Raw genomic sequence first — 24,134 nt, forward strand, 5'->3', positions numbered from 1 at the left:
CCTCTTTCACATTTCCCCCCTCTTTCCCTGTCCCTCTGTTTCTCTTCTTTCTTTCTCCCCCACTCTCCACCCCCCCCCCTTTCCCGGCTCTTCCTCCTCTTCCTGGCTAGATTATGATGGATACACTTACTGGAGGATGCTCAGGCAATGAATGAAAACTTAGCAGAGATCCAGGAGCCCAGATCCTCATTTATCCACTACTGATAGCCACAGTCCTGATTGTATTATGTGAATAAGGGTTTTGATCTTGTTTGAAATGTATTGACAGTAGAAGGGTTGAATTACTCAAATTGGTTTTATGCATGGGCAGATTTCAGATGCATGACAAGCTCAGAAAGAAACAAAAAGAAAGAAATGGGGGGTAGGGGATATTCCAACATCCCTATAATTCTCTCATGTTCAAGTTCCATCCACCATGCCTTCTGAATACAAATCGAGTATCATAAAAACAAGTGACTCAGCCTTAATGAGGTGACTAAGTCACTTAGAGAAGAACAGTCCCTCTGAGCCTCTGAAACCATCTTGGCAACAGAGTCTTTGGCTGCCACAAAGCATCGGATGTATGGGAAGCATCCTGCTCCCAGCAAGATAGTCGGATTCTCTTTTTAGAGGTTTCTTGACAATGGTTTCGCAGCATCTTGTACACATTATGAAATACCACTGATGGCAGCCCTTAAGTGTGGCATGATCTTCTAATGCCATTGTGAGGGAGCCACACAGTCTGGCTGTTGTCTGAACCATACGCCACAGTAATGAGAACTGGAGTGGGACTAGGAAGTGTCTTTGAAAGAAATCATTGGTGAGCAATGTGGGCAGGGAGGAGTACAAATTAAAAGCAAGAATAACTTAGCTTTCTGAGGCCTCTCATTTGGAGGGGCCTTAATGCGCACTTCACTAAGTGTTGTCCTGGTTAGTTTTCGCGTCAACTTGACACAAATTAGAGTTATCTGGAGAGAGGAGAATCCACTGAGAAAATGCCCTGTAAGACTGGCCAATGGGGAAGCCTGATTAAAGATTGACACGAGAGGGTCCAGCCCACAGTGAGTGATGCCACCTCTCGACAGGAGTTCCCAGATGGTGTAAGAAAGCTGAGCAAGCCGTAAGGAGCAAGCCAGTAAGCAGCATTCTTCCATGACTTCTGCTCCTGCTTTGTGCTCTTGCCCTGACTTCCTGTGAAGCCAAAGCAAACCCTTTCTCCACAGGTTGCTTCTGGTCATGGTGTTTTATCACAGCAGTAGAAACTCTGACTGACACAAATGTGGTGGTTGGTCTCATTTATATTCTCTTCCAATTTCTTGGTCTTGTATGTCCTGTCTGATTATATTATGTAAGTCTGTGGACTTTATCCTCAAATATTCTATGGCCTGGGATGGTGATACCTACCTTTAAACACAGCATGTGGGTGGCAGAGGCAGACACATCTCTGGTAACTCAAGGCCAGTCTGGTCTGTGTAGAAAGTTCCAGACCAGCTAGGGCCACACTGTGAATTAGTCTCTCTCTTTCCATTTCTCTGTCTCATGTTTCACAAATAACATTAATGGTCCCCCACTTCAGCATGGGGTTTGAACCTGGGTCCTCTTCCATTCTAGGCAAGTACTCTACTGCTGAGTTACATGCCCAGACTTTATTTTACTGTTTGTTTTGAGACAGGGTCTTGCTGAGTTTCTCAGGCTAGTTAGTCTTGAACTCACTCTGCAGCCCAGACGGGTCTTGAACTTGTACTCCTTCTGCTTCAACTTCTTCGGTACCTAGGATTACAAGTCTGCACCAGTTAGTCCAGGTGGGTTACTAGACTCTCATGTCCCAGGTGATCCCAGGTCCACGAGATTATGGTTTCCTAAAATTTTCCACTTTAGAATTCCTTTCACCTGAGAAATTTTTATATGACACTGTGTATATAGGTATATGAAATACACATATAAGCCAAACATTTATTGACAATAAGTTACAAAGAAATTTATTTTAAAACAAGTCTTTGCTATACATTTATTTGCAACATTAATTAAAGACAAAAGCAAATTTGAATACTAATGAGATGAATGTGCTTGTTTATTTTCATATAAAGAATTAAGTCTTGGCTGAATATTTGATGCTGCAGGATAGCTGCAGGATATGGAACATCTTCAATGTTTTTCACAGTTGATTGATATTTTGATTTTATAATCAGAAATGTTGAGAACACTGGTTTGCATAAACACATAGTACAAAATGGCATAAGGAAGCTTAGGGCCATCTCAGAAATTGTTGGAAATTCTTTCCTAATCCCCAGCCAAAATATCATTTAATGATTTTTTTTCAATGAAATTCAAGTCATCAACTTAAGCAGCAACTTTTTGCTGTTTTGAGACAGCAGGGCTAACTTGGTACTCACTGTGCAGACCAGGCGGGTCTCGAACTCAAAACCCAAAGATATCTGCCTGCTTCAGCTTCTGCCTCCTGAGTGTTGGGTTTAAACGCCACCGTGACTGGCTCAGGTAACAAGTTTTAAAATCAAACACATGAACACCATATAAACCAAAGACATACTAATGTAATGTTCACAAGCCGAGGAACAGCAGTAGGGAAATATTAAATGCCGTTGTTTTCCATAATTAAAGCATCATGTTTCTATAAGAGCAGACAACTTTGTACGTTGTACCCTGCAAGCCGAGCATACAGTAGACACAAGTCTGAACTGAGGTGTTGCAGGCATTGTGTGAGTGATAGCGGGCACAGGTGATGTGTGCTCAGAACCAAGGCTGCAGTGAACCCCATGTGTAAAAGAGTCAGGTGCTGTCACAAACACTTCAGGTTCCCGCATGCTTGATTTTGAATTCATGTTTGGTCTTCATGTGTGCAAAAGCCCCTTGCTATTACCAGAGTGTCACGGTCCCAATATTCAGTTACATGACCCCATAGAGAGCTGTAGCTCATGGAAGGAGGGTGCCAAATGTAGAGAAAAGCAGCATCCTCACTGTCTCCCCATTAAAACAAGGCATACCCTACGTATAGCGTTTGAGAAAGCTATGCAGACTCTCCAGATGTGACTCCTCTTCAAGCCCATATACTGAGCACGGACCCAACTCCAGACGCCAGGATTCCGTGTATAACCACGTATAAACCGCAACCGGTCTGATTGCTAACACAGGGAGGGATGGGGTGGGGGGAAAAAACAAGAACAAAAACAAAAACAAAACAGCCTGGCAATATTGCGCTTGATTTCTTGGGAACTGATTAGCGCATGAAAGACCTTCTGCCAAACACTCACCATCAAAGAGATAAAAGGAAAAGATTCGCTTCCTGTGTGTAGTCTGCTTTTAGCTTGAATGTCACTTCCAGGAAGCCTTCCCTGCCCCGAGAATCTGATTAATGGCCTCCTGCTATCGCTGCCCAGCTCCTGCGCTTTGCCCAGAGTTTAATTACTTATCCAAGTCTCTCGCTAGTCTGTGAGACGCTGTGGGGAGGCACCAGCTGCCTCTGTAATCATAGGCCCTTGTGAGAGGGGGGGGAAGCGGGGGACAGGCGGATGACTCTGGGAGAGTGAACATTTTTGTAAAGAACAGCCATGGCTCAGCAGCTTTGTCAGGGACAGACTACGGCAGCAGCAACTCTCAACCTGTGGGTCGGGACCCCCTTTCTATAGGGGTCGCCTAACAGTAGCAAGTTGTGAAGTAGCAACAAAAATAATTTTATGGTTGGGGGGTCCCTACACCGTGAGGGACTGTATTAAAGGGTCACAGCACTAGGAACGTTGAGGACCCTTGGATTATAGAATGTTGAAGTTATAGGCTGAATTTCTTGGCTCCAATTTTACTGACAGTGTGAAGGCAAAAGGAGAAACCACGGAACTAGAAAAGTTATGAAAAAGCAGCGAGAGAGAGGGACAGTCACTATGAAGAGATTAGAAGAAAAAACAAGCAGAAATTGATCAGACTCAGGATCGGACTAACTGCCTTTAACTGTTAATTCCACAGGTCGTGGTGGGGGTTCTTCTGTTGTGACTGATTTGTTTTGTTGAGACAGAGTCTCGCAGGAGTCTCGCGTAGGTCAAGCTGGTCTCAAACTTGCTGTGTAACCGAAGCTGGCCTGAATTTGTAATCCTCCCGCCTCAACCTCCTGAGTGCTTGGATTATAGATATGGGCCACCATGCCTTAGCAATTAAAGCGATCTTTCAAACCCAGTTAATCATTTTCCAAGAAGCGGAACCCGGGGTGGGTGTTTGCTTTCCATCCTCTCCCTTCATGCACGCAAGCAAACTTTCGTTACTTAAGAGTGGCTATTAAAGTGATGCCAAGCAGTTGGACCTAGCTGGAAAATTCAAGATTGTGATGAATGCTGCAAAACAGAGCTGACTCGATCATGGGTTCTAACTCACACCTAGGAGGCATATTCCTCACTATTCCCATGTCTTAGTTCAACTCACCGAAAGCTGCACTTTCCTCTGAAATAATGTGACTAGTTTGAGACACATTTAATCATGGCAAATTCTCCACTCTTTCTTAGAAAAACTGTTCTCATTCTGCTAGAAAGGCAGCAAAGTATGAAAAAAGGCACACCTCCCCTCTTGGGCTTTTTATGGTTGTGCCATTAAAAGCACCTGCTGCCAAGCCTGACCTCCTGAGTTCAATGCCTAATTCCCAGCAACCCGGACTCCGCAACTAGACCTCTGTCCTCTACGTGAGTGCCGTGCAGTACTGTGATGCACACGTGACCACACGAAATAAATGTACAAAACAATTAGAAAAGGTCCTCAAAGGGTGGACGTTGTCTTGTTTCTGTTGGCTTCTGATGTTTCTCCACTAACCAGAGTCCAGGGAGGTTGTCTGAATATATATAGTCTTCCTGAATGTACCACTCCGTAACCACAACACATCTATCCCGTTTCCCTTTCTCATCTGATACTTGTCTCTGCTTAGAAAATGTCTGCGGACACTTTCATTTCCTTCATTTACCAAGAAGGAAAGGAATAAGGACAGCGGAAATGTGTCTTAATATTCATCCGGTCATCATAAAGCTTGTCAGTGCTGAAGATGCAAGTGGAGAGACGGAGTGCTAGAAGGCTCTGGAATCAAGGAGATTCTGATCCAATCATTGTTAGTTGCCTAAATGACTACTCACGTCTGCCAAATTCCCAAGGTTGGCTGTACACAAAGCAGGGATATATCAGGAGAATGGCCGGCTGTGCTGCTCAGGCTTTTAGATGATCCTACAAAACAGCTTGCTTTCCTGTCAAATGGCAATCGTTTCTTCCTCTGCAGGAAGCGGTGGGCTGATCTGTTATTCAGAGCCCTGGATAGCAAGACCTGTCTGTGCTTACAAAATAATTTTAGTAATTCAACCCAGCCGTGTTTCAAACATTGCATCTGGTATGGGCTCCATCTTTCTTGCTTGTGTCTACCATGAGGTCTCTTGCCGGGTGACTAAAGGGCAGTACTTCTGTCATAGCAGACAGAGAGTTTAGCTCCATTTCCCCCCCAAGTAGAAAGCCAAGTTGCCACTGGGTATCATTTCCCTCAGGCTCCAGCTGTGTCCACAGTGACTCTGTGCACTTCCTCTAAACTCGTGTGGAGCCTGGGGAAGAGGGAGTCTCTTTTTGAATCTTTAAAACAGTCCAGGAATGATGGAGAGAAGAAATCTTGCTACAGAAGATTTGATAAGAAACTATAAATATAATAGCTAATTATCAATGACTGATTTTAAGACAAAAATAGAGATTTTTTTCTTAAACAAAAATCCCTCCCTCTGACGTTGTCTAAAATATTAGAGTTCTCCATTTTTGAATTACTGTATCCCGATAAGAGTCTGTTTATTACCCCAGGGTTTGGCCCGAACAAGGCTGTCTCCTTGTTCTGTGGTCCTTTGATATCTTGTAAATGTTTGCAGGGTGGGTGGGAGGATTATGGAGACAGTAAGGATAACACATCCTTTATCTTATCTTAAGGATAACGTGGGCAAACACTTTAACCTTTGAGCTCAGACATGAGAAATGGGAATTAACATATGATAAGATGCAATTAAAGATCTTAACACTTACGGGGCTTGGTATAGGGTAAATATCTAAAAAATTATATGCAAAAGGTTAGTTAATTATTAACCAAAGGGACAGGCTACTCACTCAAGCTTTCTATAGATGTTCATCTATTTGGGTTTGAGGCCAACCTTAAACTTTAAGAACTGGTGATAAGACATGTGCTCAAGAGAGAAGGAAAGGCACTGCATAGTGGAAAAATCAGGGACATTGGCACTGAATAGAGTGTATTTAAATCCTAGTCATATTTCTTGTTTCTATTTGCTCCAGAGAGTCCTCTCCGCAGCTCTGCCTCCTCCTGGGAAATGGGGATAGCGATGCTTTTCATTGGGGCTGACAGTGAGATGTTTGGAATGGTGGGCCCTAGAAACTGTGGTTGGATTAAAGCCAGCACCTGTCACCGAGCCTGGACCGCCAGGAGATGGAACCCAGAGCTAGGTGGAAAGGCCATGGTAGCCAGGTTGCGCGCCGAGGGCTCACTGGGGCCTTTGTTGGCTACTGGGGCTGCATGCACTCAGACCAGAAGGTGCAGGCCAGATGTGGCGTCTGCACTCCAGCCCGGACCGCGACACTGATGCAGGGGAAAAGGGCTGGGGAGAAATATATAGGCTGCTCGATTGCGCCTCTAAGTGACAGGCCGGAGGGCCAATAGCAGCGGAAGCGGCTCGCTTGGGGCCGTGTCGGCCAATGGCTGGTGGAGACTGGGGCGGGGACTGTCGGGGGCGGGCCCTGTCGAGGGCGGGGCGCGCGGCCGGCGGCGGCGGAGGCGGCTCCAGCAGCGTCGCCGGCGGCCGCGGCAGAAGCGCCCTGGCTCGCGGCAGGTGAGGAGCGCGGGGCTCCGGGCTGGGGGCGGACAGGCAGGACGCGGCAGGGTCCGCGGAGGTCCCACCTGCTGGCAGTGGAGCCGGTGCGTCCCGAGACCGGCGTCTGGTTGCGCACACGGGGCCTCCGAACGGGGCGCGGGCCGGGCGCCCTCAGCGCATCGTCGCCGCCGCAGCCGCCCCTCGGTTCCGCTCTCCCTCCGGGTGGCCGGCCTGGAGCCTCGTGCGGCGCCGGAGCTCCGGGACTTCAGAGGGGGGGAAAGTGCAGTGGAGTGTGCGCGTGCAGCGGGGACAAGAGTTGCGGGCAGGACCCCACGGCTGGAGGACTGGAGGGCTGGAGGGCTGGTGGTGGCGCCGCCGCCGTGGGGCAGGTAGGGCGGGGGCCGCTTGCCGGCGGGGGACGAAGATGTGCCTGAGATACCAGAGAAGCGAGCCCCTGCCTCCTCCCAGGCCTGGGTTTCCTCCATCTCAAGGAAACGGCGAGTGGGACCCCTCTCCCCCCCGACCCCGTGCACCCCCAGGTGGGGTCTCGGAGCTCTCCAGGTGTGCCAGGTGATAACTGGAAAGCATGGCGTTAAGTGTTGGCAGCTGTACGCTTCCCGCGCCCGCTCTTATTTCTCGAAGCCTTGCGATCCCGGGAGCGCGTTCCCGGGGCTTACTGTAGGAATTAGGAAATAGCAGTAGATACTATGCTATCTTCGTCGTGCCTGCCATCTATTTTGCTGTTGTGCTTTTGCTGCCCGACAAATTATTTGATAAAAGATAAAGAATGACACAGTTGTTCACTTGAATCAAAAAAAAATTAAATTTAGAATCAAGTAACACGCGCTTTGTGGTTCAGGATCCTTTCTCTTCCAAATGCTTAAAGAATAGTTTTACTAACAGGTTATGGTGACATAGGTTCCTTTAACCCCTAACTGTAAGCCCTGAGATATACTAGACGATGACATTATGTAAGCTGTATAAAAGAAATATTTATGCCCTGAAAGTGGAAAAGGCATGCGTTTTTCATAATTGTGGTTTATAAAGTTGTGCAGGCTTACGTCATGGTGTTCATTGATCCGGGGTGTCATGAATCGTGCCATTTATTCTTTCAGGCACCTCTGTTTTGTCTGGGGGATGCTGATTAAGGAATATGCCAAATGTTAAGCAAAGTGTTCTCATCCATGGAACATATGGGATATTTCAGAGAACACTTTAAAAACTTAATTCTTACATTGCTGGTACCCCCCCCTCTTTTTAAGATGAAAGATTGTTAAATCTTGGAATAAAACATTTCTTGTTCTGAGGTCTGGAGTTGAAAGTTGCACTTGTCTTTGGGAGGATGAAGGAATGGCGAGCAGTAACTGTAGCCATTACCTTTTTGTTTAAAGATCAAGCTGTGTTAAGTGATTGGGACAGTGCTAAGGTGATGGTGATATTTAGGTGTTCACATAAGTGGCTGCTAATGCAAATGTAGGTCACCTGTGTCTTAATGAGCCCGCTGCACAGCTGCCTGGGGTGTTTTAAGGGCTCCAGGCTCATTCTGTTTGCTCCCCCCTGGAGATTTCATTCACTTGTGCCTAAGTGAAGCTTAGTTTGGGAACCCTGATTTAAAATGTATAGCTGCATTCCTGTGGAGTAGAACACTCGTTTTTTTTTTTTCTTGTGAGCTGTCAGAACGTATTAGTAAAATTCATTCTAAGTATCATTTCCCAACAAGAGTTTACTAACTTCTTAGGTCCATTATTTATTTAATGTTCCATGTGCTTTTTAGGTGTTATGGGTGGTCTATCTATAGTATACTTTGGCGTTAGAATTCATTTTGTCTACCTGCTTTTATGCATTTATATAGGCTTCATTTGTATTTAACAAAAACTTTTTACGGGGGGGGGGGGGGGGGGTAGGGAGGTTTTTTTCGAGACAAGGTTTCCCTATGTAACCTTGACTGTCCTGGAACTCACTCTCTAGACCAGCCTGGCCTCAAACTCAGAGTGGCCTATCTCTGCCTCTTGAATGCTGGAATTAAAGGTGTGTGCCACTACCACCTGGCTTAATAAAAATCTTTTAAACTATCATTTTTGATTTTGCATGTCTCTGTTTCATGAGGTATGTCAGCTGAATATTTTCTAATTACGAGATTTTTTTTTCTAGAACAAAATCTTTTCAGAAGCAAAATATGGCTACATTATATATGTACAGAAAATGAAAAACATGTTTGTATAATGTCATACCAGACTTAAAATTACAAGTTGTACACTTTACTGAGAAACTGCCCTGATTTTATAATCAGAAGTCATTATTGAATGCTTTATTGAGTGAATAGATTAGGTACTTTGTGGAATTTAAAATTATTGGATTTTTTTTTTCCCCATGAGGATTTTGATTGTAAGCAATCGGCATGGGTATAGTTGTGATAAAGTTAGGTTAACCATGGGATCATTTGGCTTTAGCAAGGGTAACTTGGAGAACCTCCTTGGAACACCCCGTGCTCCTGCACTCACAGGAAGCGATGCAGTGGAATGCGGTGTATCTAGAATGTTATGTGGAAATTAGAGCTACTGGCCAGAGAGACTAACAGGCTTGCTTTGTTGGGGACTCAGGAGTGAGGGGATTAGCCAAAGGCTACAGGAAGTGGGAAACTTGTTTAAAGTTGCATGTTTGGACTGCGAAATTTTCTGTGCATTTTGCAATTTATACTGTCACAGATTTGTGCTACCTATAGAGCAGAAAACTTTTTTTTTTTTTAATCTGCATTTTCTGTTGAATCAAGTTAACACTCAGAAAACTCTCCCGTTCCTTTTGAGCTGTAGAGTATCCTGGAGACTCCCTACCCTGCTGTGGTGTAAATGATCAGTCTGTGGAACAGAAAGTGGCAGATAACTTTAATTTAGCTGGACCGTGGTGGTTAATCCCAGCACAGGCAGGCAGATCTCTGAGTTCGAGGCCAACCTGGTCTACAGCGTGAGTTCCAGGACAGCCAGAGCTTTACACGGAGAAACCTTGTCTCGAAAAACAACAACAACAACAACCACAACAAAAAAGAGACTTTGAACTTAGAAGTTATTCAAAATGGGGTTTCTTTCCTTGTGGGAAAATAGGGTTTGCACTGCTTGCCCCGTGAGGACTTAGTGAAGGTTTAAGCCACGTAATGGGCCCAGAATGAAGGAAGAAGCCAGTGAATTCCAGCGGCTATCATCACCATCAATCTTTGTCATTATCCCTGTGGTCTTTCTTGGCTAGTAGAGATTTCCAGTGATTTGTTGTGCTGAGAAATAGCTGAGGTGGTAGTTTGTGAATTGCCTGCAAATGGCTGCTTTAATCAGGCATGCCCTTCCACCGAGAGGTTTGTCTCTTGGGTTCCTGTGTTGTTTTGGGGGGTGCATTCACTTACCCCCTGCAAGGGTCATTTAGTGTATCACCAAGAACATCTTGTGGTGCTGCCCCATGGATGCCACTAGAAATCAGCGTACATCTCAGATGGCCTGACATGCCCCTAGGGGATGAGGCCGGTTATGCGTAGAGTGGACAGCACAGTGGCTGGCTGCATTTGTTGGCTTGCTTTTCTTTTTGATACAGTTGATACTTGTTGAAAACTTATTTTGTGCTGGGCATTATGCTTAAGTATGTTTAACAACCTCATTTCTTTTCAGTTCTTCAGAAATTTAGTTAGATAAGTCATGATCATCCCAATTTCCCGAGAGAGCAACATGCTGGGATGGGCCATTGCTGAGACAGTGTGGGCTGGATTGCTACCTTTTCTGCATGCATAAATATTTCCAGCTTTCTCTTTAAAACATAAGATGAGGATATGCACTCAGGAGGCAGAGGCAGACGGATCTCTGAGTTCAAGGCCAGTTGGTCCACAAAGTGAGATCCAGGACAGACAGACAGCTGTTACACAGAGAAACCCTGTCTTGGTAAAGCCAACCCCTACTCCCCCCCCCCCAAAAAATAGTTGAGGATAAATAGCATTGATAACTGCAGACTATTTGTGATTTGTGTAATATGGGGGAGTCAGGACTGGATGCTTTATTTCGTGGATGAAAAGAGTCACCCTGCATGCGTGGGGGTGGGGAGCACGTGAGTAATGTCAGCTGGATTGGGAATCCAGGTCATTTGACTTTTCTAATCATTATAGTTGTACCTTCTCCTGTTTTTCGTTATTTTTTTAAATCATTGCTTATTATTGTGCAGCAGAATAACAATGGGGATGAAGCTCGAGGCTCAGTTGTTAAAGAGGTCTCTTCGAGAATCTGGACCCTATAACTTCTCCCTTTCAATCTAGCCATATATTTTTTTTTTCATGGACAGAACCAGCCAGGAGTGAATAAAGTTTTGAAGCCTTTTTCCTTGGAATTCTTGGAATTTTCCTTACAATTGTGCTATAAGAAATGAATAGTTTTTATATGGGGTGCTCTCCACACATCCACTGTGGCCTTGAAAAAGTCTGCTGCTTCTGCTGAATTATTATTATTAATTATTATTAATGGAGAAACCTCCGCTTTGTGTTATTTAGCAAGTTTTCCTTTCTCTACCTGACAGGAAGAAGAAGAAAAAGAAGAAGCCCTCAGCCTGCCAAGACAATCCGGACGAGCTTTGCCCACTGCGTTGCTGCCGACGACACCTCTGCCCCGCATCTGAAATGCGACTCGACCATCAGTTGCTGCTTTTGCACTAGCACCAGGCGTTCTGGATTCTGTTGACTTGTGGCTGAGGAGAGGCTGGTCTGGCTGTTGTCCCGAGCGTATGAACCGGTGTGATGGTGAAATGAGATGAGGCTCCGAAATGGAACTGTGGCCACGGTGTTAGCGTTTGTCACCTCGTTCCTTACTCTGTCCTGGTATACCACATGGCAAAATGGGAAAGGTAAGGAGGAGGTCCCCGGGGCCAGAGTGCTCTGTGCTAACCTGGTGAGCGAGTGGAAACGCTTCAGCAAAGTAGCCTAACCCTACATGTTGCGCTCTTTCTTCTGGTGGCTTCTTTCGACACAACAGTGAAACAGTGGTGTCTTAGAACCACACTTTGGAAAGCCAAGTTGAATAACAGACATTTTTGCCTTTTAAAAACGACTTATACCAAATGTTTGACATGCGTTGATATATTGGGTATTGTATAGAAACACTTGTAAGGGCATGATCAAGGCCTTCAAGAAACATGCATACTAGTTAAGATGCTGATTTAGTGCCGTGTAGTTAATGCATGTCTGACAGATTGCTCCTTTGGCAAAAGAAGGCAACGAGGAGACATTCTGATTGGAATAGTAAGAGTCTCATAGATGATAATTGTGTTTAGACTCTAGAACTGCTATCTGTATTTTAGAATTATGTCAAGGGGTAGCAATTGTTTTTTGCTTTTTTTTTTTTCCTCTCTGACATTGATTTAAGAGATTTTGACGGTAGGAAGATCAGAAGTGTTGGAGCGACTGTGTATTTATTGTTAGAACCCTCCCGCCTTTATCACCTGGGGTATTTGAAAGCTGCTGTTGTAGGACTTTCTGGCCTGTGAAGACAATTGAAAAGATTGTTTTATGACTAATTTTTTTCCTGTTACACATTTGTATCTATAGACTCGTGTTAGTGGTCCCATATCCCTCTGGGCATATACACATTAAAACACATTTAAACACATTTGACTTGTAGTTTTGTGCATGTGTTTGCAGTAAGTAGATGGACATGAGAAGCACATGCTTTATGCCGTGGGTGAGTCTAACATTCTTTCCTACTTTTTTATTTTTTTCTGAGTTGGGTTCTAATTTAGGGGGCACTGGGGAAATATGGGTAAAAAATTTGCTACAGGCAAGTTCTTGGGGGTATACTTTCTAGGTTTCAGCTTAAAATAAAAAAATACATTTTCTTAGTTATTTATTTCGTATGTGTGTCGCCTGGGTGTAATTTGATGTCAGGGGAAGCTTTCGGGAGCTGGCTCACTCCTCCTGCCTTGGGTTCCGGGTATTGAACTCAGGTCGTTAGGTTTGAGGGCAGGCACCCTCATGCCCTGAGCTGGCTCTCTGGCATTGTTTCTGTTTTTTGATTGCACCTAATGAGAGGACTTAATTAGGAAGACTCTTGAGTCAAAGTGATGATTGTTCTTGACATAAATAAAACAAATGACTCTCTGTTAAGAAAATTCACTGTAACAAAAGTACTTTAGTGTTGTTGTTGGTTTTTTTTTTTTTTTATTATCAGGAAAGTTACCTATTCAGAGTTTGAGTAATACAGAAACTCAACTCTTCCCACTGTGTCTTGTCTTAGAATCGCTCTGCTTTTGATATCATTTCCTAGGTATTAGTAGCAACACTAGTTTTCTTTCTTAAAGCTCCATCAATTGTAATTTATGATTATGTGATTATCTTTAACATGGAGAGAGGAACTGGAAAGGTAGCAGTGCCTTCCCCGTGCAGGGTTGGGCATGGTCCGTCCTCTTGGCTGTTGCTCTCTGCAGTCTTCCCCATGTTGTTTTTCTGCTCTGTGTGCCGTTCAGGTGCAGGGGTTAGCCCAGGCCTTCTGTTGGCTTGTGTAAAATCCCCTGTGCTGATTGCTATCGTTTATGTAACCACTCTTAACTGTTGAGTATTGGATTCTTTCTAGAGAGTTCTGACAGTGAGACAGCCTGGATTTTCCAGGGCAGACCCGGTTCCACATATTCCATCTTGTGTTTTGAAAGGGATTTCTAATATCTCTAACACTGCTGGGCCTACGGAAGCTTATTTTTTCTGTCTCTCCTTACATACGCCTGTATGTATGGTTCCTTCCGTATTCTTGTCCTGTGCCCGGTGCTCTGTTACAAGCCTTGAGAATGAGGAGAGTCCCCATGGCTTTGTAGGAGGACGGGCAGGAAAGTGAAGGTCGACAAATACGGAATTGCCAGAGGCGATAATGGTGCCCGTCCTGTTCCATGTATATTAGTCACTCAATCCTCATAATCCTCAGGAACATTACTGCCTCTTTTCTGTAGCTGGAGAAATCGAAGCAGAGTGCTTGAGACACTTGTCAAGGCCATGCGTTCATTATGTAGTTGACTCGTGGTTGGGGCTTATGTCCGTAGCTATTAGGTCCGCTCCCCGGAACAGTGGAGGCAGAGGCCAGGGCAGGCAGTGACCATGTCAGGTGCAGGGCTGAATTCTGAAATAGAGCATGTGTGCTTTGTAATTAGGAGAAGCTTGTTTTTGACCGGCACACGGTTCTGAGGCAGGCTCAAGGTGCCACTGGAAAACACAGTGTACAGCTCCTTAGGGGTGCTAGTTTGGTATGATCTGCATTCACTACTTGGAGAATCAGAGCTAGCTAGCTCATGAAACAAGCATAATGAGGAAGCTGTGATTCAGGGCAGAGAGCCAGTTCATCAGGACATGCTGGATTCCCACATAAAAATGAGAGAGAATTCCAGGTACCTGGAATGGTCAGGCTGGGAAAGTTGTAGGCGGGTTTGGGAGAATGGGACCAGAACAATTCAGTGTGTCACGTGCCGGTGTGAGTAGGATGCTATTGAGCTTTCTGCATGGTCAAACACAGTACCGAAACAGGAATACCAAGTAAGCATCGTGGATCTCTGCATGGGGGTGATTCTGTGTCCACGTGCCTGACTCAGGGCCACATGCCACGTCTCTAAAACACATTGTCTGCTCAAGTGATTCTTGCTTCAGCAAGAATGTGTATGGAAAAATTTAAAACAGCCCTATTGGGTTATAGTTTACATACTAAACAGTTCATCCATTTGCAGATAATTCATTTTTTAAGGGGAGAGGGTGTCTACACTCCGACACTTACATCCGTTACCCTGCTGGGGTGGAGTGCTGAGTGATGGCGGATTTGCCCACTATGCATGAGGCCGTGGGTTCGAGTTCTGTACCCTTTAGCTATCACAGTACCTCTCTTCCCTGCCCTAGGCTGTCACTGATCTACTTTCTGTCTACAGATATCCCTGATCAGAGCTTCTACATACTGGAATTGTGTAATGTGTGGTCTTTTGTGACTGTTGTCTTTCTGTTAGCATGCGTTCACAGTCCAGCTGTGATGTGACTTAGATCAACCTTTCATTTCTTTCTTCAGATGAATGGTGTCTGTGTACCTATGTGTATAGGTGCATGTGTAGGGCATATTTTGATGTCTGTATCTTCAGTTATTAATTTCCACATTTTTAAAAATTTTTTATTTATGTGTCTGTGTATATGTGCTCATGGTGCATGTGACTGTCGGGGCTGGGAGAGGACACCTTGGAAGCTGGAGTTACTCACATGTGTGCTAGGAATGGAATTCTGATTCTCTGGATGTGCAACAATACTCTTTAACAGTCCTTTTTACCTTATTTTTTGAGTCAGGGTCCTTAACTAAACCTGTTTGGCTTGATCGGCTGGCCAGCAAGTCTCAGGGATCCAGCTGTCTCTTTACCTCTTATGTTTTAGGCAATGTTACCATGCCTGGCTTTTATGTGGGCTTTGGGGATCCAAACTCAGGTCCCCAGGATCACAGAGCAAGCCCTTTACCCACTGAGCCACCTTATCAGTCTCTAATGGTGTCTCTTTATATGGATGCACCAAATTTGTGTTTTCCCATTGATGGATGTTGGGTTTTCTGTATCTTCTGTTTCTTGGTGATAAAGCTGTAAGCACCCATGAACTTTTGTGTTTTTCTTTCTTTTGGGGATCTGTTGAAAAGCAGAATTGCCGGGATTTCTGGGTCATATGGTGACTCCATTCACTCATTTAAGGAAAGTCAGCTGTCAAAGTGGCTGAGTCTGTATACATCTTTTTTGTTTGTTTTTGTTTTTCGAGATAGGGTTTCTCTGTGTAGCCCTGGCTGTCCTAGAAACTTGCTCTGTAGACCATGCTGACTTTAGACTCAGAAATCTACCTGCCACTGCCTCTCAAGTGCTACAGTTAAGGCCTGGCTACCATTATACGTTGTTATTTCATTGTTTTATTGTCTGATATGTTTTTGAAGCTACAATCTTCCTGAAAACAGCATGTGATAGATTTTTTTCATTCATTTCAATCACTTTTTAATCTTTTTGTTGGTCCATTCATATCTAATGTTTATTGCGATGTAGTTAGATTTATTGTTTTTTTTTTGTCTTTCATATTTCATGTCTTCTTTTCCCTCTACTTTTCTCAAATTGTTTTTTTCTCTGTGTAGCCCTGGCTCTGTGTTACCACTGCCTGGCTGTTAATAAAATTCAGATGTAGCATTTACAATTTATGGTATTTTCAATTCTGAGATTCCATCTTACACCTGTAAGAATGGCCAAGATCAAAAACACTGCTGACAGCTTATGCTGGAGAGGATGTGGGGTAAAGGGAACACTCCTGCATTGCTGGTGGGACTGCAAGCTGGTACAAGTGCAGGCTGCTTTGGAATTCAGTTTGGCGATTTCTCAGAAAATTAGGAAGCAACCTACCTCAAGACCCAGTAATACCACTTTTGGGTATATATCCAAAGGATGCTCAATCGTGCCACAAAGACATATGCTTAACTATGCTCATAGCAGCATTGTTTGTCATAGCCAAAACCTGAAAACAACCTAAATGCCCCTCGACCGAAGAAAGAAAAACCAACCTACAATTCACAATCCCAGAGAACCTAGACAACAAAGAGGACCCTAAGAGAGGACATACATGGATCTAATCTACATGGGAAATAGAAAAAGACAAGATCTCCTGAGAAAACTGGGGACATGGGGACCATGGGAGAGGGTAGAAGGGGAGAGAGGAAGGAAGTGAGGGGGGGGGTGGAGAAAAATATATAGCTCGATAAAAACAATAAAAAGGAAAAAAAATGTTTTCACCATTTTGAGGTATTTTTAATGTTTTTTGTTTTGTTTTAGCATATCAAAGTCAGCTTTAGACTGAGTTATCGTAATTCTAGTCCCATATAGCTGCTCAGATGGCTCAGTGGGTCCCTTGCCACCACCTGATGGGCTGAATTCCATCCTGGAGCCTGAATAGAGGTGCGAGGAGAGAACCAGCTCCACACAGTTGTCCTCTGAGTTCCACATATGTGCCCTTCCCTGTCCTGTACCACATGCACACAATTAAGATTAAATGCCACTCCTTGATACCTGTTTCCTTTTACGCTTTTTTTCCTGGTGTTATTGTTAAACATATTTACATCTACTAGTGTTCCAAACTCAACATCGTGCTGTAATTACGATCTCACATCTGCCATTATATATTGTTGTTAATTATATTTTTACCATCTGTCATTACTTTCCTTGGCCTGTGGAAGTTTTATTACCACTTACCTCCCCTGTGCCGTTGTTGGCAATTATTCATGCATTTCCCAATCTTATAGACTCGGCAATACATTATGTCTATTATTTTTATATACTTACATTAAAATTAGTTAATAAAAAATAAAAAATAGATTTATAGTGTCTGCTATAGTTGGATAATCACTGGTGTTCCTTGTGGGTTGTTTGAGTTAAGCTTTCGAGGTCACTTTTGTCAGATTGTAGGATGCCCTTTGTAGTTTCTTGTAAGTTGGGATGGCTAGCAATGGATTCTGTTTTTGTTTATTTTGGAGTACTTTTATTTGACTTTCATTTTTAAATTATATATATATATATAATTTAAAAATATATAATATATTTTACATTAAGAAATCTGTGTGGTGTGTACGTCTGTGTGTGGGTGTGGGTGCCCACAGAGGCCAGAAGAGGGCATCAGATCCCCTGGAACTGGAGTTATGGGTGGTTGTGAGCAGCCTAATCTGGGTGCTGGGAACTGAATTTAAGTCTGTTGCAAGAGTAAGCACACTTCATTTATTTTTATTTTGTGTGCATGAATGTTTGCATGTGCACCATGTGCTTGCCTGAGGCCAGAAGGGAGGGCGTCAGAGCCTCTGAAATTGGGTTATAGACATTTGTGAGTTGCCGTGTTGATACCGGGAACCAAAAGTCTGTCCTCTCCAAGAGCAGCAAATGCTCTTAATCACCGAGCCATCTCTCCAGCTCCTGGCTTTTTGTTTTTTTTTTTTTTTTTTTTTTTTTTTTTTTTTTTTTGAATGCCTTCTGTCTCTGTTATTTCTGCGAGGAAGAGGAAGCTGGCTATGGCTCTTATTGGAGCTCCTCATTTGTGATAATGTCATTTTCTCTAGATGCTCCCTAGGTGGTTTTTGTTGTTTAACTTTCTATCATTTTCAAATGGTATGAGTTTGGAGTTTGTGTTTCTTTGAACCCCCTGGATATGTAGGTTGTTTTCCAGTAAATTTAGTAGGCATTCAGCCTTGATTTTTCTTCCTTTGTTTTCCTCCCCTCCTCATATACCCATTACGTGTGCCAGTGTGACATTTGCGATTCCCCTTTCTTAGTTCTGTTCATTGTTGTTTAGCTTACACCACCTGTGTTGATCTAGCTTCAGTTTTGCTAATTCTTTATTCTGCTAGCTTATATCTACTGTTGTTTTGGGCTTCTCTATAGGAAATGTATATGTAGTAGGTGTACATATTTGTGCATTCCGCCATCCCAAAACTCTGTAGTGAATTTTTTTTCTCTTTTATTTTACATATGAGCTGTGCTAGTCAGTCTCTGAGAAAATTTTTCTGTCACTGAGAAAATGCCTGAGAAAGAGAACTTACCATAATTCATGGTTTCAGAGTTTGGGGTTCATGGACATTTTGGTCCTGTTGCCGTCGGGCCCATGGTGGTGGAACTGTATGTCGTCATGGTGGCGAATGCAAAGACAGACAGGAGTGTGATGCTGCCTACTGATAGTCCCAACCTTAGAGAAGCAGAAGCAGGAGGATCCTTATGAGTTCAAGGCCAGACTGCCCCACTCACCTAGACTATCTCAAAAAATCAAAGCAAGCGAACAGAATTCCTAAGTCCCCCTTACAAACAAAGACAGGAAGGGCATTGACTGAGCTTCCTCTCTAGACCCTACCTATTAAAGAGCTCACCAGTTCTCAGTGGTGCCACATGCAGGGGACAAGGTTTTACTGTGTACACCTTTTGGGGATATTTAAGGTCTAAACTGTAGCCTAGGCAGATTTATTATAAGAACCGGCTCCTGGGATAAAGACAGAAGTCCCATGAGAAACCTTCAAGTCATCAGATCAGACAGCTGGTGATATAATTTAGTCAGAGTCCAAATACCCAAGTGTACGGTGAGCTGAAGGTATGTAATCTCCTATCCCTGCCCAGGTCCAAGGACCCAAGAACAAAGATCAGAATCCAGAGGCAGAATATTCTTGCTTAGAAAGAAGCAGGTTTGCTCACTTCTCCACCCAAAGAGACGTGTCCGACCACATCGGTAATGATGCTCACCTCTGCTCAGTCTACCAGTTCACATGCTTATCTCCTAGAAACAGAGGAACACACCAGACGTGATGTTTTCTCAACTCACTGGGCATCCCTTAACCCTGCCAAGTTGTCACATAAAATGGCCCAACATGAGCTGCTCCTGTGATTTTTTTTTTTAACTTCTTTTGTACTTTTTACCTCTAGTTTTGGTCTTAAATTTCTCTCTATTGGGATTTGATATCCACCACAGTGTTGCCATGGTTCTTTGTTTTTGTGGCGGTAATCTGAGATAAGTTCTCACTTTGTAGCTCTGACTGACCTGGACCTCCCCATGTAGATAAACCACACTAGAACTCAAGCTCCGGCTGCCCCTGCCTCCTTAGCGTTGGGATCACAGATGTTATCAGGGTCGTCACACTTTTTTATGTGCATGGGTGTTTTGGCTGCATGTCTAGTCTGTGCACCACATGCTTCTCTGGAGTCTTGCAGGCCAGAAAGAGTGTTGGATTTCCTGGAGCTGCAGTTACAGATGGTTGCGAGCTGCAATGCGGGTGCTGGGAATCAAAGCTAGGTCCTCTGGAAGAGCAGCCAGTGCCCCTAACGGCTGAGCCATCTCTCCAGTCCCCTTTATTTTTTTAAGTCGGAGCAAACCCTGCAGCCTATCATCTGGTTACACTCTTAGGCAGTCCGTTACTTTTTTCAGATGTATGAGCCTTTCCTGTTTCTTTGCATGCCTTGTTTTTTTTCTTTTTACTTTTTTTTTTTGATGGCTGCTAGACATTTAGATGAACGTATTTTAGCAGATTTGGGTACTGGTTTTCCTACCTTCAGGGAGCCGCTGACTTGATTGGCTGGCCTCCGTCATTAAGGTTTTGCCCCCTCCTGTAGTGCCACATCTCCCGTTGCTCCCCTGGGAGGCACCGCTGTAGCTCTGCCCATGTCACCCTGCCCTGCATTGTTTCTCTAGGGTCCTCGTCCCCGCTGCTGGCTGATTGCTCTATTGTTTATAGCAGCGCCCTGGAGAATACATCCAGCTCTGGACTAAACAAATTGTGGTTCCTCTTGATTAAAGCACTTTCTGAGGGCAGTGTTGGCTATTTGGCCTTGAGAGATCTCCTAGCTGCCTGCTGCTTCAGTTATCTCTTGCAGACCCCCATCAGGCCCGGGAGAAGGCATTCAGCCTCTTAGAGACAGATGTTAGGGTACACGTTGTGAGCACCAAAGCTATCCCACTTATTTGTAAGCAAAAACAAAGGGTTTTTTGTTTGTTTGTTTAAGGCTTAATTTATGTGTATGTGTGCACATGTCTGTGTATAAGTGTGCCATGTGAGTGCCGTGTCTGTGGAGGACAGAAGAGAGTGTCAGATCCCCTGGAGCTGGAGTTACAGTCAGATGTGAGCTGCCCAGTATTGTCACTAGGAACCAAACTTGCATCTTCTGTGTAAGAGTGGCAAGTGATCTGAACCTCAGCCATCTTTCTAGCTCCTCAAAGTTTTATCCTGTGTGTCTGTATGTCTGCATGTTTATGTATGTGCAGAGGTGTGTGTGTGGTGTGTGTATGTGTGCAGGTCAGAGGTCAACATCAGGTATTGTACCTTGGAAACTGGTCCTTTTTTTTTTTTTTTTGAGACCATCTATGTGGCTTGGAGCTTATGTGGAGGGCTGGAGATCCCAGGTATCCTCCTGCCTCTGCATTCCCAGTGTGTTTCTGGAGATTTGAACTCTGGTACTTGTGTTCCCGAGACAAGTGCTTTACTGACTGACCTATCTCCCCAGCCCCTAGATTTTTCTTTATAGAGTAACGAAAGCTGAGCAGGATAAAGGGAAAAACTAAAGGCAAGCCTGAGATTTGTAGTGCATTATTGATCTGCTTCTGTTTGGGTCTGTTGTAGGGTTTCTGCATGCTAAGCACTGTCGGGATCTGGGACTAGTTGGTGAGGAGCATTCAGACAAGAATTCCCACTCAGTTTACAAGGCGGGGGTGGGGGAGGGGAAACGCAGTAGAGAAAGTAAGTTAAATAAGCAACTTGCTCTACAACTTTTTTTTTAAGCACAAAATGATTTTATATTTATAATAAATTTATAAAACCTAGTCCAGAGAGTTCCTTTATACTCTTTCCCCGGTGTCACCCGCCATTATCAACAACTTAGAGGGCACATTTTTTTAACGTTTTATTTAGCATGTGTATGTACGGTGCACATGTGAAGGTCAGGGGCAGCTTGCTGGAGTCAATGTTCTCCTTCCTGCACGTGGGTTCTGAACTCAGGTTGGTAGATAGGTTTGTTAGCACGTGTCTTTACCCAGAGCACAGTTTTCTAAATCATAAAATTAACTCTGACACTGGACACTTAGGCACAGATTGGGGCCGTTGAAGACTCTGCCTTTCTTTGCCCTTGTCTGAGGACTTTTCCTGATTAGGTAGAGAAAATAAAGTTTTGACCAGACTCTCACATGACTTAGTGCATTGTGTCAGCACAAGGCTTTCTCTGCCTCTGGTAACAAGTCTTTGGACATTTTACTCGGAAATTGCTGGTGTTTTCCTTCTTTTCAGAAGGAGCCATGTCTTGTGTTTTCTCTCCCCCCCCCCCCCCCCCCCGCCCTTTGGTTTTTGAGACAGGGTTTCTCTGTGTTACAGTCCCAGCTGTCCTGGCACTCGCTTTTTAAACCAGGCTGGCCTTGAAGTCACAGAGATCCTCCTGCCTCTGCTTTGTTGATTGCTGGGATTAGAGGCACGTGCGCCACCACACCAGTTTCATTTCTTAATGAAGTTTGTATTTGGCCTTCCTGCCTGCCTTTCCCATGTCTGCAGAATGCTGTCTGTCTGCTCTTACACTGGGTGATGAGAAGACAAATAGGAGGAAAATACGGACTCTAGCTTGTGGGTACACACAGCTTCTTCTGGTGAACCTGGAAAGGTGTCTTACTGGTCATGGCCTCTGAGTTATTCTGAATAGAGATAGAAATAAGAGGGAAGGCTTACTCCCATACAGAGTTGCTGGACTGAGCCAGTGTGTCCACATGGCAGAAGACGGGCAACAAGTCTGGTCCAGCGTGGCGGAGGCCCGGCTACACAACTATACCAAGAGTAGTTGGGAGTGGGAAGTTACCTGGGCAGACAGATGGCAGGGGCTTTTCTTGTCTCAGAGAGCAGTGTAGCGGGAGGTCTCCTGGCCCTTGCAGGAGTTTGTGACAGCAGGTGTCGTTATCTTATGTGGTCTACGTTTTACTTCCTGTGAAAGGTTCTGTCTTTTGACTCGGAGCTGTGTCTGTCTCTCATACACATACAGACAAGGGACTATGCTAATGTGGCGCTTTTCTATGAATATGCAAGTGTCTTCTTTTTTTTTATACATAAAGATACAACTCATTGTTTTGAACTTAAAGTCCCGCAGTCAGACAGAACAAACATAAATACACCAAATCCTACCATTCTAGTTATATTTAAACTTACTCAAAGCTGTCAGTGTTATATGGGCTTCATTCTTTTTTAAATTATGCATATGCTTGTGTGTCTGTGTGGGTATATACACATGAGTTCAGGAGCCCCCCCCCCAAAAAAAACAATAGAGGGTGTGGCAGCTAGACTTATAGTTGGCTGTGAGCTGCCATTGGGTGCTAGAAACCAAAGCTGGGCCGTTTGCAAGACTAGTAGATGAGCTTTTAACTTCTGAGCTATATTGCAGGCTGCCTGAACTTTCTGTGTGAGCCCACCCTGGCCTTGGCTTATGTTGATCTTGTGTCTTAGCCTCCTGGGCGCTAGAATTACAGGCTCAAGCCACCACACACAGCCTTTTTTCCCTTTTCTTCTTTTTTTTTTTTTTAATTTTATGTACATTGGTGTTTTGCTCAAATGTATGTCTCTATGTAATGTGTGACTCCCGTCCTGAAACAGGAGTCACAGACAGTTGTGAGCTGCCATGTAGGTGCTGGGAATTGAATCCTGGTCTTCTGGAAGAGCAGCAAGTACTCTTAACTGCTGAGCCATTTCTCCAGCCTCTTCTTTTGTTTCTTAACTTTCCTAAGGTTTGACTATGGCTATTTTTTTTTAATACTGTTTGGAGAATAATAGGCATGAGACCACCATTCCCCACCCAACAGGGTTGAGGAGTCACTGAGGGCGTTTTGTTTTTTTTTTTTTTTTTGAGGCAGAAATGTATTTACTACCCCTCTAGGGTAATTCTTACCAAGATTATCTATCGGGGTGGATCATACTGTCATATTTGGTGCTTAAAAGTTCTTGAAGATCTGAGTGTTAAAGGCTTGGCACTGTTGAGGGGTAGTGGACACTTTAAGAGCTAGAGTCATTGAGGGCATGCTCCAAAGGGGAATGTAAGACCCTGGCCAGTTTCTCTTTCTCACACCTTGAGTTTCTGTCCAGGAGGTGAATGAGAGGTTTTTCCAACATTACTTTGTATGCCTCAGACCTGTTGTCATGGACCCAGGAACCTCGAAACAAACCTTTCCATTTGATAACGTTAATTTTCTCAGGTACTTGTAGAAGAGGTGGTGATTTGAAAGAAAATGGTCCCCAAAGGGAGTGGCACTATTAGGAGGTGTGGCCTTGTTGGAGGAAGTGTGTCACTCACTGTCGGTGGGCTTTGAGGTCTCCTTTGCTCAAGCTTCCCTCAGTGTGACAGTCTGTTGACTTCCTGTTGCCTGCAATATGTAGCACTCTCAGCTCCAGCACCACGTCTGCCTGCATGCCTACCTGCTCCACATCATGATGATAATGGACTGCACCTCTGAAACTGTAAGCTAACTCCTCAATTAAATGTTTTCTTACAAGCCGGGCGGTGGTGGCGCACGCCTTTAATCCCAGCACTTGGGAGGCAGAGGCAGGCGGATCTCTATGAGTTCGAGACCAGCCTGGTCTACAAGAGCTAGTTCCAGGACAGGCTCCAAAACCACAGAGAAACCCTGTCTCGGAAAACCAAAAAAAAAAAAAAAAGTTTTCTTACAAGAGTTGCCGTGGTTGTGGTGTCTCTTTACAGCAGTAAAAGCCCTAAGACAGAAGCTGACATCAGTCCTTTTTTTCCTCACTGCTCATCTGCATCCTTGGTATACACTGCACATAAACAAGTTTTAGT

General features: G+C 44.3%; 1 protein-coding gene across 2 annotated transcripts in view; it reads left to right on the forward strand.

Annotated features, from left to right (window-relative positions):
* Nucleotides 1–6,764: 6,764 nt before the first annotated feature.
* The window catches only part of Mgat4a (alpha-1,3-mannosyl-glycoprotein 4-beta-N-acetylglucosaminyltransferase A), an 88,216-nt gene continuing 70,846 nt past the window's right edge, over nt 6,765–24,134 (forward strand). For both annotated transcript variants that reach the window (XM_050134536.1, XM_050134537.1), the window contains exons 1-2: nt 6,765–6,830; nt 11,355–11,678. In XM_050134536.1, the coding sequence (XP_049990493.1) occupies nt 11,585–11,678 (94 nt within the window). In that variant the 5' untranslated portion in view covers nt 6,765–6,830; nt 11,355–11,584. The remainder of the gene's footprint in view (nt 6,831–11,354; nt 11,679–24,134) is intronic.

This window comes from Alexandromys fortis, unplaced genomic scaffold (assembly GCF_014885135.2).
Source record: "Alexandromys fortis isolate MF-2015 unplaced genomic scaffold, M_Fortis_MF-2015_v1.1 scaffold_20, whole genome shotgun sequence".
Lineage (NCBI taxonomy): Eukaryota > Metazoa > Chordata > Mammalia > Rodentia > Cricetidae > Alexandromys > Alexandromys fortis.